The sequence below is a fragment of the Strix uralensis genome, chromosome 4 (genome assembly GCF_047716275.1).
Source record: "Strix uralensis isolate ZFMK-TIS-50842 chromosome 4, bStrUra1, whole genome shotgun sequence".
NCBI lineage: Eukaryota > Metazoa > Chordata > Aves > Strigiformes > Strigidae > Strix > Strix uralensis.
This window is the reverse complement of record NC_133975.1, coordinates 71,088,244-71,108,216: the sequence shown is the minus strand read 5'-3', so window position 1 is coordinate 71,108,216 and position 19,973 is coordinate 71,088,244. Positions and strand designations below refer to the sequence as shown.

General features: G+C 44.1%; 2 protein-coding genes across 2 annotated transcripts in view; one reads left to right on the top strand and one right to left on the bottom strand.

Moving 5' to 3' along the window:
• Positions 1 to 1,066: 1,066 nt before the first annotated feature.
• Positions 1,067 to 6,686, bottom strand: EXOSC9 (exosome component 9). Its single transcript, XM_074867240.1, has 12 exons — positions 6,567 to 6,686; positions 6,290 to 6,384; positions 5,457 to 5,576; positions 5,243 to 5,345; positions 4,700 to 4,837; positions 4,145 to 4,227; positions 3,685 to 3,817; positions 3,157 to 3,245; positions 2,810 to 2,956; positions 2,273 to 2,463; positions 1,860 to 1,938; positions 1,067 to 1,322 (listed from the first exon to the last, which is right to left on the bottom strand). The coding sequence occupies exons 1-12, from the start codon at positions 6,630 to 6,632 to the stop codon at positions 1,241 to 1,243; spliced, it is 1,326 nt and encodes a 441-aa protein (XP_074723341.1). The 5' UTR covers positions 6,633 to 6,686; the 3' UTR covers positions 1,067 to 1,240.
• Positions 6,687 to 7,142: 456 nt separating this feature from the next.
• Positions 7,143 to 19,973, top strand: part of ANXA5 (annexin A5) — a 51,094-nt gene continuing 38,263 nt past the window's right edge. The window contains exon 1 of the mRNA XM_074867238.1: positions 7,143 to 7,345. The gene's annotated coding sequence lies outside the window, so the exon portion shown is untranslated. The remainder of the gene's footprint in view (positions 7,346 to 19,973) is intronic.

Here is a 19,973-nt window from a genome sequence, read left to right as displayed (position 1 = left end):
ACGCTTTGACAAACTATCCCCGTTGTACCATACTATTTTGCCTATCCAGTTTAATTTCCAGTCATTTCAAAGTAAACCCTCAAAGGAATGCAGGGTATGAGATTGTGTGTGTGACAAGAGGAGGAGCGGCGCAAAGAATGTTTTTTTCCTGAAGAAGTTTTAAGGTCTCGTGGTACTGCGGAAGTAAGAAGAAACTGAATCTTCACTCGTTCTTGTACTCCCAACAGTGACTTTGGGTTGGAAGAACTGACACTAAGGAAAGGTGCTGGCTTAGCTCCTAGAGGAACGGGGCCTTTGGTGTCTGTCCCTTTCTGAAAGAGCACAACTTGATTAAAGCTTTGCTTGGCTGGGAGCAACTTTTTTTTTTTTTTTTTAATGATTCTGAACCTGATTTGAGGAATGTAATATATGCAACAGGAACTTCTCTCCTGGTCATATTTCATTAAATACTATGGTCACATGTAAAATAGCTCTACTTCGCTCTTGTAAATATGTGCATGTTTCCACTTTGACTTGGTTTTTGAACAAGATATGTTGGAGACCTCCACATATCTTCATTTTGTCTGATTCTAAATTCAGAGTACATTCTTTGAAGACAATTCAAGAAACATTCCTGTCTGCTGCAATATTTAATTAAACATTTTAAGAAACTCCATTGCTGAAGTATGAGTTGCTTCTCTATGAAAGTCGTGCAGAAGTCTTATGCTGGTTTAAGTACGTGCATTTACGTTATTTTTATAAAAATCTGTTTCAGTGAAAGGTGAGGTATGGAGTGACATGGGCAAGAAGGTCTTAGTCATAGCACACCACTTCCCCTGTCAAGGTTTGAAATGCTTCCACAGTGTGCTGAGAGCTACCTTAACTAAAAGCAGCTTTTCCCATCGTTGAACTTGAGCCGTAATTCCTTTCATCACCTGAACTCTGACTATACACTGCTCACTTCAGTAAGGGCAGAGATTGTTTTGATAAGAAAATTCTGCATCTTGTCTCTGACATTCACAAAACTTGGGTCAGTTCAAGTTGAACTAGCGAGTTTGCTGCTTGCAGCAGGTGGCTAACCATAGAATTTCACTTACAAGCAAAGTTTATTTAAAGCTGTACACAATAGTTTTATAAAATAGACATAAAAGCAGGACTAGATAACAGGGTGGGAAGAAATAAAATTATCTACAAAAGTAAGTTCAGTAATGATAGACCAAATTATGTATTATACAGCATTTCTGAAGAAGGGATGATGGCTTTAAGGAGCAGCTCTCTTCTTTTTTCTCCTTTTGTTAAATGTTTTCTTACTTGTATTTTCTTGTTTCAAGTTGGTCTGTGCTCTGTGAGCAAACAACATTTGTATCAAAGAGATGTACTGAATAGTTTCATTCCAAAGAACACAGGCTGATCATTCGTAACAGGGCAACCATCCACCATGCTCAGTGCAAAGTTCAAACTTAGTTTCTAGAAAGCACACTACACGCAACAAGGGCTTCCACGGCTACTGCAGGGGTACAGCAAGAAATCTCACTTCTTGGAGATAAAACTTAAGATTAGCTCTAGTGTAGCGTGCAGAATCTCTGGAGCATCTCTAAGGAGCAGCTGATTCAAATCCCCTTTTTTTATGCTTTTCCTCCCTTTGGGGTGATGAAGATCACTCAAGTATCTGTAACTGTTTCAGAGCGCTGCAGGTGAGCCGGGATGACTGACCTCCTAGGACAGGAGCGAACTGGCCTAGATTTCAACTTCCTTGCTCTCAGCTCTCGCTGCAGTCCCCTTGACCAATTCAGACCTTTCCTGCCTTGCCAAAAGCCCTGTGCTTCCTGAAAATACTCCTTACAATCTCCTTCCCCCTCCAAATTTCACATGACAGCTACCTTGTTTTCCTTGGTAGCACCTGTGGTTCCAGAACAACAACTTCTTCCTCTTCACTGTCGGACAGTACAATAGGTTCATCTGAAAAAACAAACCAACCACTCACAAACTCACAAGCTGGTGATCAGTTTCGTACAAACAACTTCTGTAACTAATAACCACAGCATTTTTAAAGGAACATTCAGAATGGTTAGTGTTTAATTTGGAGCCCTCCATATACTACAGAAATAAAAGTTTTCTTTTGAAGAAAACAGAAGTGACCAGGTGAAGTCAAAGTAGCAAGTGGGTGTAACTCTCAAGTGGAAAGTGGCTACAATGGTTCTCCTTTCTTGTTAAGGACCTCTTTCAAATTTTAATCCTAGACTGTTAATAAAGTGATATACTAAGCATATCTGATATCAAGATAAATACTTACCATTCTTAGTTTCTCCTATCATACTTATATCCTCAGTTTCCATTTTCTGACATTCAAAAGCAGCAGCCTCACTTTCAGCTTCCTCTTCTGCTGCTTCTTCCCTCTCAGATTCTTCAAGCTCTCCCCAGGAGTTCTCTATTCCTTCCCCGATTTGGGCTGTCCCGGGAGTGTGCAATATTGGTTTGGCACAGCTGCAGTAGTTAAGAAAAATCTTGGTGTTTGGTGGTAAACTCTTTGCATTCTGAGAGCAAAGCTTTTTTAAGCGGTCTCTCTTCTCCCTGAGGGAGAATGTCCTTAAAGGGGAGTACTTCTCCAGTTACCCTACCAGTCACTTCAGCCCTCAGTTTTGCACTTTAGGCTAGGAATTAAGTTACCTAAAAGCAGTTAGACCCAAAACCCATACAATGATGTTTCCTCTGAAGGCTACAAGGCTACCTAAGCTGTGAGGAACCCTGGATGTGTGCTGAGCTTCTAGCAGTGCTAATGCAGGGGATGGGAAGCCTGATTGTCCCCTGAATAATGCAACAGAAAAGATACACTTCTGAAGGAGGGTCAGCTTTAGTGATGATTTCTTCTGCTTGTTCTTCCACATTGTTGGTATCAACAGCAGCGCTTTCCATTTTGAAGGCAGTAATCTTCTGATTTGGTATAGATTCTGCAAAGCCAAACTTCCCACCTTCTTTCCTAGTCATTCAGTGACAGACATTACTTCAGGATGTTTCACACTTAAAAATGCTCTCTCATTTCAACTGCAAATATACAAATACTTAACATTTAAAACAAATACTAGTGAAAACAAATTTGCTGTTGAAACTACAGATTGACATTACTTTTTAGCATGTTTCTTAAAAATACTCATCTCCCTTCCTTCCCAAAACACTCACCTAACTTTCTGGTCGTTCTCCAAGGCTTTTTGAATTAGTTCTGTTATTTCTGCAACCTTAACAGCTGTTATTTTACTGCATCTCAGAACCTGTTTGTTATACATACAACAACAGTTTACGATCATGAAAGCAAGACATTTTTAACTAAAACTCGAACATCATAGGAGTCACCAAAATATGACATCTTGGTATGAAGGAGTGGATATATTCCAAGTTGATGCAAAAGGTTAAGACAACAGCCTCTAGCTATTCATGAGTGCAGCCTGAATTAATCTGCAGACTCCCTAAGCCAAATCACAGGGGGAGGAAAAAAAAAAGCATATCTGACCAATGTGCCTTTTCTACATCTCCAGCATAATACACAGTACTACACTCTTCTGCTAGGACCACGTAATCTTTTCCAATTATATCAGACTGGTAATTAATTGATTTCTTAGCCTCCAAATGTCAAGGATATTTCAATATCAAGATTACAGCACAGAAACTAGTTTATATACAACTGAAAGACTGGTCAAGGCAGAGATTTACCTGATCCTTTACCAGCATAACCCCTCCACTGGACTGGATGGTACAGATTTCCCGATGTTTATTCATGGCAATTACAAGGAGGCCATCCATGACGCATTCCTCACGTTCACTTGGATCCACCAATAAGTACGTCCTAGAATCAAGTTTTCAAACATAAGGCAACAGTAAAAGTTTAAGGTGAGTTACTATCTTTCATACAATTAAACAAAGGAATTGGTTTACGTATTAGTAATTATGGGTACACTCCCCCAGGAGATTTTTCTACATCAGCTGGGGAAAGCTGCTGGTTAGTTATGGTGTGCAGAACACATAAATATCCCCCCATGGCACATCACTTCAGATAAAATGTTTTAAGAAATAGGCTTGTCATTGTAAAAATTTTTAGGACTCTTCTGTGTTTAAGATCAATTCTGCAGAATTTACGATAAGCTGTTTCTGTCAAAAGACTTAAAAATCTCACCCTTGCTGGAAGAAGGCAAAACTGACACAAATAGGCATGTGGTGGATACTCAGGGGGACAGGATCACGTTCCTCAGGAGTGTACTTTGGAAAGAATTGGCCCAGAAGACAATTATTTACAAAACACATTTAATCCTAAAATTATGTCCTAATCAAAGATATTTAAAGAAATAAAAAACAAAGAAAAAAAAGGCTAGCAAATGTTTAGTCATTTACATATTAAAAAAATCTTTTTATTCTTCCTGTGCAATTCTTACTGTTTGCTACCTACATAGGTAAATATAGCACATTCATCAGCCTTATGCTTGATTTGGTTGAAATACTGTAAAATACTTATCTTTGACAATTAATATTCCCATAAACCAAGATTGATAAAATTCTGTATTCAGCTGGCTTCCTTGCTATCCTTTCACATTTCAAATAGCAACACACCTATCCTAAACCTTAGGTACCTTGGAGTTTATCTGCTTACACAAACATTTAATTCTCCCTTTTAGACAGAAAGAAACAGCCACCCACAATGCCACAACACTTACGATGATGTGGTACAACTTACCACAGTTACTTCCTCTCCCTGCACAGACACATCTGGTCTGCGAAAATGACACAGAGCTACAATTCCTGCTATGCTGGCAGCATCAATAATATTACCGTCATGATTTAACAGATGCAGGTCCAGACGAATTTGCCAAACCTGAGAATAAGCATACATAATTGCTTGGTAATTTGTGATGTGATTCTACAGAAGTCACTGGTTTTCAAAACAATTTCATTTTTTGGGTCTTTTCTAAAGAAGATGAAAGATCTCGGTCCACTCCCAAGATACCCAGTGTGCTAGATTTAATTATGACAAAATACTGACGCTTAAGTACAATTTAAACTTTATTCTGCAAAGAAATATTTGAGTGTGCAGGATCTCAACTACTTCAGAAAGCCTACATATACATATAAGTTAAAAATACCTGTAAAGTCAGATGTGTGGACCTTTAACCTAAAATCAGAATTTCTAGTTTCCAAAACAAGACGGAGACCACCTTAAAAACAGACTATACATGTATCTTTTAGTTTAAAGCTACTTGAAATTAGCAGGTTTTCATACCTTTTCACCAGCAACAACGCAGAGAGATTCAGTATCTATACATTTAGAATTTCTCAAGCATCGTTCTATCAGTCTGTTCAGCCTCACCAGTAACTCAGATTGCCTGTTAAAACAAATTTAACTCAAACTGAATAAGATTACACTATATACTTACACATATCAAACAGTGGCTCTTATGTCATTCTTGTTTAGTCTTTTTAAGACAGCTACATACCTGCCAGGCTCAAAACCAGGTGCAGCCATTGGTGAGAGCTCAAGATTGAAGAAAAGTATACCTTCTGTAGGCCGATTTGGCTTGGGGGGAACAAGTTCACATGAGACTTGTGCAAGAACCCTGCAAAGGTAAATAAACCACTAAGTCACAGAATTTAGCAGGAAAAAATTCCTACCACTAAAACCAAAATACATACTCTTAAAAGACATGCGTTTAGGCTTGTAGTTTGTATTTCTCACTCCTGACAGTTTCTAATTCAATAACTGTCATACATATTTAAACTCTAGTCAACACTTAAAGAGAACCAAATGTACAAATTAGAACATTCTCCTGCCTTTTAGGATTAAAAATAGACAAACAGACTCAAACACATGAGAATCTGTAACTAAATGTTTACCTTAAGTGCATATATTCGACTTTTCCACACACAAAAAAGGGTCATTTTATTTGCAGAAGAACCCAAAATGTCATGTGGGATGAGAAGTTATAATCATTTTGTATTTTATAAACTCTTTGTAACCTACAATCAACACAGTAACCCCATCCCTTCCCACTTCCCTTTCCACTTTTCCTCTACAGTCCTATCCTTGAATTCCTACACTTTCTAGGCTTCAGTCCTTAAAGCCTGTTTACTGTGATCTCAGCGGGCTTTCAGGCGCCTAACATTCAACGCTAAGCACTCCGTTTGCTTCCGCAGGTTTGCAAACGTAACGCTTTCAAGCGAGAGCCCCAGCGGCGCCCGCAAGGCCTCCCTCCTTCCCTCCGGCCGCCAGTGCCGCACGGTCAGCCCGCAGCCCAGAGGCGGCCGAGCCCCCCGAGCCCCTCACACCCACCTAGTCTTCCCCAGCTCCACGATGCAGCAGCCGTGGTCGGCGCCGAAGGAGATGCGCACGTTCCGGTAGTCATAGCACTGCCGCCCATCCAGGCGCTGCGGGCCCACAGACCAACCAGGTTAATGCGCCATGCCCGGGAAGGGGAGGGGAGGGGAGGGGAGGGGAGAAGCTCTGGCCTAGCGCCGGGCGGCGCCAGGGGAGAGCCGCGCTAGCCCCCCACCCCGGGGCGAAGAAGGGGATGAGGAAGGGGACGGGGAAGGGGAGGCTGGCGCCGCACCTTCCTCTCCTCGATGGCGCGCAGGAGGAAGCGCCGCTCGCAGTTGGAGAGCGGCGTCGCCTTCATGGCGGCCTCTGAGGGGCTACGCGCGGGAGAGCCGGCGGCCGCGTGCGCGTCATCAGCACGCGGCGGCCGCGGGGCGGGGCGTGCCCGTGCGCAGGCGCAGAGCTCCCACCGCCCGCCTGCGGCCGCCGGCCCCGCCCACAGGCGGCTCCCCTCAGGGCAGCGGCCGCGGCCCCGCCCACAGGCGGCTCCCCTCAGGGCAGCGGCCGCCGTCGCTATCGCCGTCCGCAGGGGGAGCTCGCTGCTGCCGCCCGCCACAGCCCGCCACAGCCCGCCACATGATGGGCGCAGGGACGTGCTTCACCGCAGGAGCAACTTAAAAGCCGCGGCTCGGAGGTCCGCTGCTCAGAGCTGCGCCTGGGAAGGGGCTGTTGGAGTAGCTGCCCTGTCGGGGCTCTCCGCGCGTCTTCAGCGGCTGAGGGGACAGAGGCCTTGTGGGATCGTAACAAAGTGCCGGTCGTCGCGGAAGCCATCTGGAATGAAAAAAAAAAGGCATCCCAGACATTTGGAATGCTTAACGCCGTTGTAATGCCCAGTCTTCAAGATGTGCATGCTCCTGCAGCCCCTCGAAAGCAGCCAAGCTGGTAGCGTGAGCAGGACAGTTAGTGCTGTAGACAAAAATGCAGCAAAAGCTTCAAATTTGTCAGAAGAACATCCTTCCCAGTTATTTTCAATTCTGTTGGAACATCCTTTCCTGTTGTTCTGAGGTGTTACCCGTAAGTAAAAACTCAAGGCCTTTAACGATTGGCTTTTAGTTAGAGTTTAAACAAAATCAATTGTAGTATCTTCCCACCAATGTTAAACCCCAGACACTAACATTTCTCACACAAAATTGTTGAAATATCTCAGTTATACTGTCTTTTAAACCTTGTTAATACACTGAAGTTCTAGTGCAAACTAAAAAGTGAATCACATTTCAGAAACTTCAGGTTTGCGTGAGTGAGGACAAGTGCTGTCTGATTTTTCCATGCTGATTTTAATTTTCAGATTAGGATAAATTAATCACAAATATTTGGTGTAAAAGAGTATTGATGAGATTATAAAAAGACCCTCTTTCTGTAGGGACAAAAATAAGCAAATAATTTTCCCAATTGGCACTACATGTGAAGCAACAATAAGGAACAAAATAATATAACGCAACTTTTTCTTTAGCCACGAACATGGTAACATTTGGTGTAAGGCTCTCTCTCATTGCAGCTATATGGTTGATTGGGTATTTTCCTTGGAGTTTAACTAGCAGTCTTTAGGTAGAAATTCTGTTTGGTTTTACTTTTTTTTATTGTTTAAATTCAGTGGTACTATTCATTAGTGAAGGCTTGGGGTTAAATTCTGAAACTCCTCAGTTTCTATCAACAACCTTGAAAGGGTTTGTATTGTTTATGGGAGCCTTCTAAACTATGTTACTCTCCATCAATTACAAAATTGTCAATTTGGGCTTCTGCTGAGATCTGTGCTTGGGGTTCAAGTGGGAAAAATTCCTGTCCTGGCTCTCACTGTCAACCATCATGTGCCTCGATCCATCAGGCTGGTGGCAACGCATCCTTTGGCATCGCTCCTCTTAACAGAGGTGAGTGACAGTGTTTGTGCTGGTGAGAAGTTGCAGTCTTGTTGTTTAGCAAATCACAGCAATTGCTTTTTTGCAAAAGAAGTTTTATAACAGCTTCATTGAAAGAGTATTTTCAAAGGAGTTACATTTTTGACAGTAAACCAGAACAATCAACAGTGCTGTCAGTCATTTCCATTAGGTTTTCTTGCACTAATACACGTTCTGTCAGAAACATTTCCAGAAGTGCTAATTATACCTTTATTGCTGGGGAGGGAGGTATGATGGATTTTTGCTTCTGATGCTGGTCCTGTTCAAGATTAGTACACAGAGAAGTTGATGGTGAACTTCAGGAGGAGCTGGATGTAATTCCAGGGGAACCAAGATGGGGGGGTGGGGGTGGCTGGAAATCATCTATCTCCTTTGATTCATGCCATCTTCTTTGCACAAAGTCTGCTCTGCAGCTTTTGTGCAGGCCCATATGCTAGGAAGGGTAAAGAATTTCACGCACAAATTAAGGAGGCATAAAATCACAACACTGGAAATCTGAAGCAGGCTCATGGAAAATAAGGTCAATATAAGAGGTTAATGATCTAGAAGTTGAGCAATTGCTACTTTTCTGTACCGTGGAAGGCAGAGTTACAATTGTAATCAAGTCATAGAAATACTTTGGGTGTTCGAAACCAGAAAGAAAAGGAATGAGTGTTTTACACTGCAGCGTGAATAAATCACAGGCACTTAGGCTAAAGCAAGAGTTGTCAGAAAGAAGAGCCTAATGATCTATTGTGCCCACATAGAAGTGTTTCTTTGTTTGAGGTGAATGCTGTGTAGGCTGAAATGCTTGAATTGGATTATCTTCCTGAACTAAGCCACAAGGGAAAATCACATTGGAGGACTGAAGAAAAAAACAAACTGCATCAGAATCTCAGCATCTTGACAGCAAGCTTCCAGCAGCCATGTTTTATGGCCTAATAAAAATAAATAAAAAAATTGATCTCCTCTTTTCGTGGTAGCCTTAACTGTGATGTGCCTTCGCTGGTTAGCTGCAAGCCCTGCTCTCCAGTGCCTCCAGTATACACATCTACCCATACATGCGCAACATGATGTGTACGGTATTTCAGCTTATAAGATTGTTTGGGAAGAAAAGCTCCGCACAGATGTAATAATATCATTTATAATTTGTTTTTATGAGAGCCTCTGAGGCTTTGAAACAGGTACAGTTCCACAGGGGTGGGAGGACAGGTAATCACTAAAGCATGAGCGGTACAGCTTACACACCAGCTTGACGCAGTGAGGTGCAGGGTATTCTGGCCCGGATCCAGAGGAGCACTTAAACAAGCTCTTGAGCTGAAGCACAGCCGCAAGCGTATTTGTCCCTTACTTATTAGAAGGAAGGTGTCACAGCTTGCATGGCTAAAGTTTAGGAAAGTAGTTGCCTAATATATATGCTAAAGTAATTTTGTTCAAAAAAAGGGACCCAGAACTGTCACCAAATCATCCAAATACCAGCTTAAAGCAAGTTGGTAATAACTTCTGCTTCATCTACTTGCTGGATGTGTGTTTGATCATCTTCCATCATCTAGATTTTGGAGTAAAACCCCAAAATATTCTTGCTGTTTCCACCCATACTTAGCCTTCCCATAATCTCCTGGGGTTTATTATTCTTCTGAAAGAAAGCTTTTGCGCCAAAGACCCCTGCCAAAAGTTCTGATCCTGTATACAGTGCTGCATTCAGCACTTCCCAGCTCTCAGCAATCCTTTGGGGAAAGTGGGAAGTATTTGCAAGGCTGGATTCTAGACAAGCAATGAAGTTGGGTGAAAGAAATTCCACCTCTTCTTTTTTTGCTGCTACTGCTGCCTGTGTTGCTCTGTAGTCCTCGGAAGAGCTACTGCAATGGCCGAAGTGCTGTCCTGCCACTGTGTGATTGAAATTAATTAATCTGCAGTTTTGAGTCCCAGCACAATAGCAAAATATTGAGAGGTCTGCTGTCTCCACATCCTGCAATTTCTCTGTCTCCAGACAAACTGCATTCATGATTTTTATTGATTCAAGTGAGAACAGTTGCTGGAGTTAATTGTCATGTTAAGCCAAAATTATTACAGCTAGAGTTGAAGGCTCTGAACATACAAAACCAATGTCTGGGTTAAGATTTTAGTGTTGTTTAAGATTTTCAAACCTTTTAAAAGCATTTTCAGATCTCTTAGAAAGTAACAAATGTTCATGTTAAAGTAGAAACTATAGTTTGCTTTCATGTAGAGTAGGCAAAAACAAATCAAAATTGTTGTAAAAAGAAAAAGCACTTTCTTATATCCTGGTCTTAAATATTACTTGGCAGACAGGTTAAATATTGACTTGATATAAGAACTCAGGAGTGTGAAACTGAAGTGAATATCGATTTGGAAACTTTTTTTTTTTCTGTTGGAAAAGAAGAGAGAAAATGTTTACTGATATCACATACGTGTGATCACATCCCACATACTGATACTCCTAAAACTCAGAGGAAATCCAGATTACTGAAAAGCTTATAGGTCATGTCTGGCCGGTAAGAGATGATAGCACATTTAAGAAAATCGGGGGATAATTTTCTCTTTTGAAACCTGGATTATCTTGAATAATTCAGTTCAGTGTTGGGCCACCCTTCTCACAGTCCCCAGTTCTATTAGCCTTGAATGCCAGATTGCCCCGCTGCTGGTGTACAGGTGGAAAAAGTACCTATGGAGCGCTTGGATAACGTGACCTGGATGTCTGCTGCCTATGAACTGAATCTGCCCAGTGTTGCAGCTCTAACCAACCAGTATCATCCCTGTTCCTGGATTCTCCAAAGCGCCATCGTGACGCAGAGTGATAACTGAATGAATATGTATGTTTGGTTACAAACGTGTGAGGAAAATCTGACTGTGCAGACACAGCGTCGCCAGCTGTAACCATGTTAGAACAGCATGTCTTGATGCTATTACAGGGAAGGTAGTATCAGCCCCAGGATAAGCGGGATAAATAATAAATGATCAAGTTAAACCATTAAATCAGAACGCCTCCTTTCAATTATTTCTCCTGCTTATTCAGCTTCCAAGTATGTTACAAACCAGAAATTAGTCTTGACCACCTGATTACTTAAAACAGTGAAAGTCATAATCTTTTCCAGGCAAGTCTTTTTGTTGTCCTATACGGACGACCTCTTTTGAGACTAATAAATCTTGATACTAAAATGTTTCTTTTACATCAGAAGATACATTTTAGAAAATTTACGCATATGCCTCTTCTGAGTAATTCTCTTGCCATTGTTCTGTAGGGCCTGACTGCTTCTTTATATGAAGAGTAAGGATTGGGGAGGAATTCTAGCATTCCTGCTTATTTAGGTTGCATGTTATACTTTCCTTTACAGACGAAAAGAAACAGCCTGTATTATTTAGGTATAGGATTACAAAACATATCAATAGTAAAAGAAAATGAACTATTTCTCTTCCGTACAGCTTTAAGAAATTTCAGAATTCTCGTCTGGTCATAAAACTCCCAAACAACCCCCCAAACAATGTATATATTTGTTGGTTCAGCCGATTTTAAATACCATTTCACATTTACAGTTGTATCTTAAAATTCAGTCATTGTTAAAGATTAAAAGCACGGCTTAGAAGTACCTGCTCTCGTGCACAACAGCCACTCACAAGGCGTTGTATCACCAGTGTCTCTTGCACAAGGGCAGACTGTCTCCCATGGAGCTTCTCATCAATATTCTGTGTGTATCGAATGTAAGCGTTAATCTTGCCGTATTTCCCAAAGTTCCTAATTCTCAGTTCCTCATGAATCAATGCTAGATAAGAAAACTGTGTTTTGAATTGCTCAGTTCCTCACTAATAATACAAGCGGAATGGGAAAGTGCTAATTTTTGTGCCTGAGAGAATAGAGAGCCGGGATGTGTGAGCACTGGAGAATGATGGATGCTGGCCTTTCCTTCTTCTGCCAGATAGTGTTTTCTATAGTACTGATGAATATGCCAAAATGAAGTTTTGCTACTTCAAGAAAAGGTGAATGATCACTTTCCCAAATTGCTTCAAATTGTTTATTGAGCATTATTATGAAGTATTATTCTAGAGGTCCAATAAGGATAGAAGATTTGGTGTGAAATGGTAACCCAATACGTAGTTGTCTCCTTAGCTCAAGCTTGCTATAATTATTTCAAGAATTTGGGAGGCTTTATGAAGTAGAATTTATGCATTTTTTTGGGTGTATTTTTTCAGGAAGTAGCACACTTCCTATGGCCCAGACAAAATTTGCAATATATGCAGCAGTGCTTATGTTCACTCTGTGAAATTTCAGTTCCGATGCTTATAAAACCATGGAGGCATTGGAGATGTGTCTTGAGTTGACATGAATCACATGGGCAAGCAGACAGATGGTACCCAAAAAGTGCAAGCAGGGTTTTCCCTGAGGATAGCAGCAAGCTGACATCCCTCCACCCCCTTCGCCTCATCCGCTCCCCTCCAGCCTCAGTGCATTAGTGCTCTGTGGGGAGCACGAAGAAGCAAAGGGAGATTATATGCAATAGTCTTAGAGTGTGAAATGTGTCTGATTTTTTTTTCCAGTTGGTGCTGCTGTCCCGAGGAGGCCAGTGAGCCACCGCTGCGATCACACTCCTCGCTAATCTGTCTGTTAAGTCTGGAGGCTCATGCACTGAGCAGAGCGTTTCCAAAAGCTGGTGTGGGAGCTGCTGGGTCGTGCCAGATCTAACCCTGGTGTGTCCCTCAGCTCTGAGGGCGGTGGCTCTGTTACCTGACTGACAGCCGGCTGTTAGCGATAAAGGGCATCTGGTATTTTTAAAGTATGTTTTTTCATCACCTTCAAGGCAAAAGTCATGGTGGGTCCATCACAGTTATATCGTTCACCAAAATCTGAGTCAAGTGGCTAAAAATCTGAGTAACTTTTCTATTCCCATGGCAGTATCTGACAAGTGTTTTCGCTCCTGGCCAAGGGGACGGTTCTCAAATATCTTCAAGGAGAGGGACATTTTCTGATACCAACGAAATTCAGAGCTGGTTGGCCTGTGCCGGTGGATGCGTGTGAAATGCGGGCTGGGCAGCTCGGGAAGATGGATGCCACCAGCCGTACTGCTACGTGGGCATTTTGGTTTGGATGGGAGGCTCCGTGTTGAAGCGAGTCACCCCCGCGAGCTTCTCTTGGTGGCGACGGCTGGTCTCGGAGCATCGTTGCTGTAAGAGGGGACCAGTGTCGGAGGAGCCCGGCGGCCAACGCGCCCCAGCTCGGACCACGGGCCCACAAAGTCGCGGGGCGGCCACGGTGCCCTCTGCGCCCACCGCCCCGCAGGCCGGTGCCCTCTGCTGCCCGGTGCTGCCCCGGCCTGCCCTGCCCGGGCAGGGAGGGGCCGCAGAGGCGGGGGCTGAAGGCAAGAGCGGCTCCGCGGGCGCCTGGTGCCCCTCTCCTCCCGCCGGCCGCCCTGCCCTGCCGCAGGGGAGGAGGAGGCTCCGGGCGGCGAGAGGAGCGGCAGCTCGGCCGCCGCCGGCACCGGCATCGGCACCGGCATCAGCACCGGGCGGTCGGCGGGGCGCCGAGCAGAGCGGCGGGCGGCATGGAGTGGGAGCTCAACCTGCTCCTCTACCTGGCGCTCTTCCTGCTGCTGCTGCTCTTGCTGCTGCTGCTGCTCTGCCTGCTCCTCCGGCAGCTGCGGGGCTCGGCGGGCAGCGCCCCCGGCGCCCCCCCGCGCCGCCGCCCGCCGCCGCCGCGGCAGCCCTGGGGTGCGTGCCGGGAGCTGTGAGCCGCCCGGAGCCGCCGCCTCGGGCCGCCCCGCAGGTAAGTCCGCCGCTTCTCCAGGCGGCGGGAGGCAGGGAGGGACGGGGGTAGCCCCCGGGGGCCGCCGCCGGTTCACCCCGCCCCGCCGCTCCTGCTCTGCCCAGCTGAACGCTGCCCCCCGGCCGCCCGTTGGTCCCCTGCTCCCTCCGGAGTCGCTACGTTTTACAGCGCAAAATTCAGGGGAAATTTGAAGGTGAGCTCGCCCTGCAGCTTTTACTCTGTAACAAAGTATTATAAAACTCCCCTGGGGCCCTCTTTGCAGAAGAGAGAATGGTGGCTTTGCTTTGGCATGTGGAGATCTGAATTTGACCCGATTAGAGCAGTTTTGAATTTAGCGTTTTCCAGCGCAGAAGAAGACACTCACCTTTTTGAATGACTTTTTTTTTTTTTTTTCCTTTTTTTTTACTTTAACCACATCTAACCCAGTTTTCCTCCTTTTATTCTACAGGAGTTATTCCCTCATATGACTAAAATGCTAAGCAGCCTTCGCTCCCCGTAGGTGGGGACAGACCTGGCAACATCCCAGGCTGGCCTCTCCCCATCCCCGATGTCCCCAGGGACCGCTTTGGCCCCAGCACAGCAACGGCTGTTCCCCTGGCACTGCCTGGGGCTGGTGGCCTCGGGCTGCGTATGGAGAGCCCTGGGGCATGGTGCACCCTCCATGGTTGTGTATGACCTGTGCCCTGACACCAGTTTTGATCCAGTCATTTATTTACGAGAGCCTCTCACTGTTCCCATGTTTATCAGTACAAAAATCGGTGAGGGGGATTTTGGAATGACTTTTGATGGCTGGAATGGCATGTAGATACCTGCTGGGTCTGTGAGACAGAGGCAAGCTGCTCAGTAATGCACTACATTAGGCTTGAGGTTACTGAGCCATTGAGGTGGCAACTGGCAGACACCAAAGTGAACCACCTTGCACTTATGCAGGGCAAAGAAGTAAAGCTCTCCAGTGAGTTTCTACACCATGGCAAAGGGTGGACACGGATTTTTCCTTACAGGAAGGACACGTGGAGAAGTTAAGGATAGGTGCTAACAGCTGTGCACTAAGTTGGCAAAAGGAAAATCTTTTGGTGTTCTTGTTTAAATGCAAGGAGCTGGTGCTCTTGTTTAAATGCAAGGGGTTTGGGGGTTCTTTTTTTAGGGCACCTTAGACAGCAGCTGTTGGGGGCGGTCTGGCTGCAGAAAAGCAGGCAGCCAGGTCTCCAGCGTTGCCATGGGGCGTATTTTACAGGGCAGAACGCTGCTAATTCGAACAAGTGCCTCTTAGTACACGCTCTGCCTTATTCACGCCTGCCATGCATTTCTCTGTTGCAAGGCAGTGTGCTGCAAGGACGAGGCCACTGTTAGAGGCAGCAGTGCCCATACGCTATTCTGGCTCCCCAGCCCTTGCTGCAGTGAATCTGAGCCCTCTTCTCCTTCTGCTCACTGCTGGATATGAGGGAAATAACCTGTTGAGAGTGCAGGGGTAACATGAAAAGCAAGTGGGAGCAGCCTTCCTCCAGAGGGTGTTGGCATTGCTCAGGCTTTTCTTCCATCTGGCTGGCCCTGGCTTTTCGTTGCCAGCTTTTGGAACTGTTGCATGCTGTGCTTTGTGTCAGTCTCTTCTTTGTATCATTATGGTCCCAGTCATCTCCTGTACAGGCTGTCCCAACATGCAGTCCTACTTGCCAGGGGCTTTGTGAGATATAGGCCATTGTATCTGGGCTACTAGTACAGGAGGCTTGGAGCTGATGCCATCCTGCCTCACACACCTCAGACCATGAGGATTTGCTGTCTGTAGCCAGCTGGAAGGAGCTGGTGAAGTCGAGACTGTGGCTTCCACTGGCCATGGCAGCCCTTCTGTGATTCTTGGAGCCTGGGGTTGAAACTGGGCCATGCAGGCAGGAATGGCAGCTCTCCCCCATGCCCAGCGTGCTCCTGCACCAGGAGGATTTCAGCGCACAGGGTGACAAGGACAAATTCAGGTCAGCTGAAGGAAACACTATCTGTCAAATTCCCACAGAGTGGGTGCATGGATGAGGGCCAGAGCCTCAATTCTCTCTAGTTCTGCCATGCTACCTCCTGATGCTCCAGTTGCCCTTCTGCACTCTTGGGTGGGATTTTTCAAAGTTGTGAGAAAATGGTGAGAAAACAGTACTGCATAGGTTTTACTGCCTGTGACCAGTCAACCTCATACCTATATGGTTTCCTTGTTCTTCCTCTGTAAAAATGGTGGGAATGACTTTGGCGTCACGTTAGTGATTAGAAAGAAGAGTGGCTAATGGTTTTGCTCAGTTAATATAAGTAGCCATAAAACTGTAAAGCATATTCTGCATGAGCACAAAAGGATTACCTTTATACCCAGCTGACTTTGCAGATAAGTATCTCTGAAGTATTTCAAATCATGTGAATGTTGGGGCACTTTTAATAACTTGATCTGCAGAAGCACTTCATTCTTACTGTAGTGCATGGAGTAGAGATAATCTGACTTTTGTAATGACTCTTCACAAACGTGACTGACCAGGCTCAGGCTGAGTTACCTTTATTTGGAAAATGGAAACTAATAGATGGTTTTCCTCTGACATATATGCATTTCACACCAACACAGTGCAACAGAAGAGTTTGGGGGGGTTACTCAGTTAAACATTTGGAAGTCCGAGGATTATCAGCTCTTTGCTTTGTTTTGCTTTGGTACTAGTACTGTATCTCAAATATCCTGATTTCTCAAATACCTGCAGTGTAGGAATCAATACCCCAAACTTCCAATGCAAGTAAGATGAGTGCTCCTTGTAAGTAATCTTTATATTTCAATGCTGTCACCTGCAACGTAATTTGGAAGGACAAGCGGGGGAGTTGTTTGGCATCCCACACACAAGTGGCATCAAGCATCTGCATGAATTTCCATTTCTTGATATGGATTTTAGGGCACAGCTGTGGAGGCAACACCTTCCTCTCTGGTCACAGGGCAGAAAGATGAATGGAGATCAAGCTCTTCTGTGCTGATGTTGTATCTGATTATTTTTCCAAATGTAGATTGATGCTGCCGATAGCCCCTTGTCCTTTTGCTCAGAGAGGAGGGCGGGCCACCTCTTGCGCAAAGAGTGCCTGTCCCACTGTCCAGAGCTCTTCTGGGAAGTTACTAAATTCCCAGTGTCCAACTTCACAACAAAAGACGTGCATCATTTTGTTTAATCAATGAGGAGAGTCAGAAGTAAGCCGAAGGCCCTGAAAGATTAGCCAGATGAATCATCTTGGGAAGACGTAAACAAATAAACTGCAGGGCAAGAGAAATACAAGATGTGATCATTAGTAGTAAATTAATCCTGAGTTTACAAAGCAACAGAAGTGTCCTGTGTGTTGCTGAACTGCATAGGCATAGGTATCCTGTCCGAGGAGGGGGCAAGGTCTCTTTTCTGTTCAGCCCTAACGTGCTGGGCGCTGTCAGGACCCCTCATTATTGAGCTGTTGTTGGCAACCACAGGGAATTCAGATCAGAGCAATGAAAAGCCTTTGGGGAATTTCGAAAGAAGGAATAAAGTAGTTAAATATGTATGCTTTTGTTAGCTGGCAGCTATAGGGGAACACCATCATCTGCAAATACTTGAAAGATGTGAACACTGAGGAAGAAGATGTCTTATTTAGCATAATCCGTAACTAGGCATGATGACACAGAGTACAAATAGGGACTAGTAAAACTAATAGTAGGAGAAAGTACTTGATGATAAGGTGTGTTAAGTCAAGAAATATTCTCCCAAGGAAAACACACAAAGCTCAATGTTTACGTGTTGAAAACTAGACAGTGCACAAGAGGAAATGAAGCTATGCTTTTATGAAGAGGCACTGGCTATGTAATCACCTCTTTTCCCATCTTTAGATTAAAAGACACAAAGGTTTAGTGGATCAAAATCGTTTCCAGTGAGGCCTGAAGAAATATTCCAGAAATGTCCTACTTTGGGCATTTGCAAATACTCTAAAACAAATACAACAACCTATTCCTTTTTCTGGTGGTTAACCTGGTATGAGTATTTTCACAGTGACATGTAGCATAGTTCTACTCACAGCCACAGCTGTGCAAGACCTGCTCAGTAGCCTTCATTTCTCGGCATTCCCAAGAAACTCTTTATTCTTTTTCTTCCCTTCAAATGTTGTTGCATCTCTCGAATTTTACTTTGAAAATCCACCTCTGTAGAGGGCTATCAAAACTCTGACAGTCATTTAAGACCCATTTTGAGGTGCCTTGGTGGGACTTCAGCCAAACAGGTTTTCCGTTCAGGCATACTGGTACATCTGAGCTCCTGCAGCTTGCATCGTGCTCAGAAGATTCAGTGCTCGTTTGAGAGTCCCAGCTCCTGGACTTGGGTGAGTGGATACAAATGTGTTTCCATTTCTAGAAAGCTCTTTAGATCCCATGATGCAAGGAAGAAGTTTGAAAGGGAAGAATGTTGTCAATCAAGGCCTTGTGGTTGCATCTTACTCCTTGTGCAGAAAAGACCTGATCCTTTTTTCAGATAGCTGGAAAGGACTCCAAATGCACAAAGCTTTCAATATAGAATATGATCGTCCATCTAATTTGGGCTTACAGAAGAAATTTTTTTTCTTAGATTGATATTTTAGCTTCCCTCATGGTAATGACTGAAAGTTTTAGAAAATGAGGAGTATGTTACTTGACATAGTTATAAAAATTGAAGTACGATTCAGTTCTATGAGAGACCTAGAGAATTATTGGAGGAATTGTTTAAGGAAAGTCTCACAAATCCAACCGTTACATATTTTCAGAGTGACTTAGTGAAATTCAGCAGCATATGCTTCAGGTGGCTTCTCTCTGAAAATGCATGTACTTTATTTTTGATTTCAGAACAGACCATGTCAATAGCAATGGTCTTAAAATGATATTCCACTTTTTCTGGTTTGGTTTTTTTTTTTTTTTTAACAATCAAGGATAAAACATATGTCCTCACTCTGCTTAGTTTATTACTTCTGTTTTTGTGTGTGTTTTTTAGAAATTAATGTTGCACCCTTTTTCTGAACCTGTCTTGACAGAAACAGCACTTTGCAAAAAGGGTTAAAAGACCAAGTTCCTGCTTGCTGAAGATATGAGATGATGGAGAAAACCAAATTACTTTTCATTCCAGTTTTTGTGCACAAGGCTTTACTTAATCTCTACGTTAGTAAATGGCACCTCTGCTCTTCCAAGAAGATTCAATATAATGTTTTCAGTACCTTTAAATGTTGAATTAACTGGGAGTCTACTGTGATCACCAAGGCATACTCACACCTATTTAACACCTGGGAATTGGTGTGTGCTAGCGTGCATCTCCTGCTGAATGTTAGACCCCGCTTTCCTTGCTGTAAATATTATTTTCCTTGTGCTTAAATTTTCTAGAGCCATTGGTGAAGTAACTCCTAACACAACCTCTCTCTCCAGACTGCTGCAGTGGGGTGATCACAAGCTTGGTGTGTTCCCGTGCCAGCAAGGCATGCTCTGTTTAAGATAAATCGATGTATAGTAAAAAGTACTCAGTTGCCTGCCTTTGATTTAATTTTCGGTAGCGCAGTCAGGAGACAGAATATGAACTGGAAAGGTTGTTAAAAGATGGTAACAGCAAATGTGAGGATTTCTTTCATTGCCTGTCTCCCACCACCTGCCTGGTGCTTTGGACTGGTCTCATCCAAGGGTCTTTCTCTCGTCTTTAGCTTTTCATGACCCCAGACTGCGTCTGCCCTGGGACACAAGTCTCCCCTGTTCAGACTGGAGCCCCGTATATGCTGAAATGGCATGAAGTGCTGAATTGGGGTGAGAGATGCGTGCCACATGAGCTGTACCCGCCGTGCTGGGAGGCCACTTTCTCCTAGTACCTCGGTGGTCATGCAGAGGCTGCTTAATGATCTTCTCAGGCAGTCCTCCAAGCCACAGTGACTAAAAGCAATGAACCTTACTTTGGTTTGTTAAATAGGAACTGTGTTAGTGTAAGGCAGTGAGGGAGGCTGAATCCAAGGGAAACTCTTTAAAGTGAGA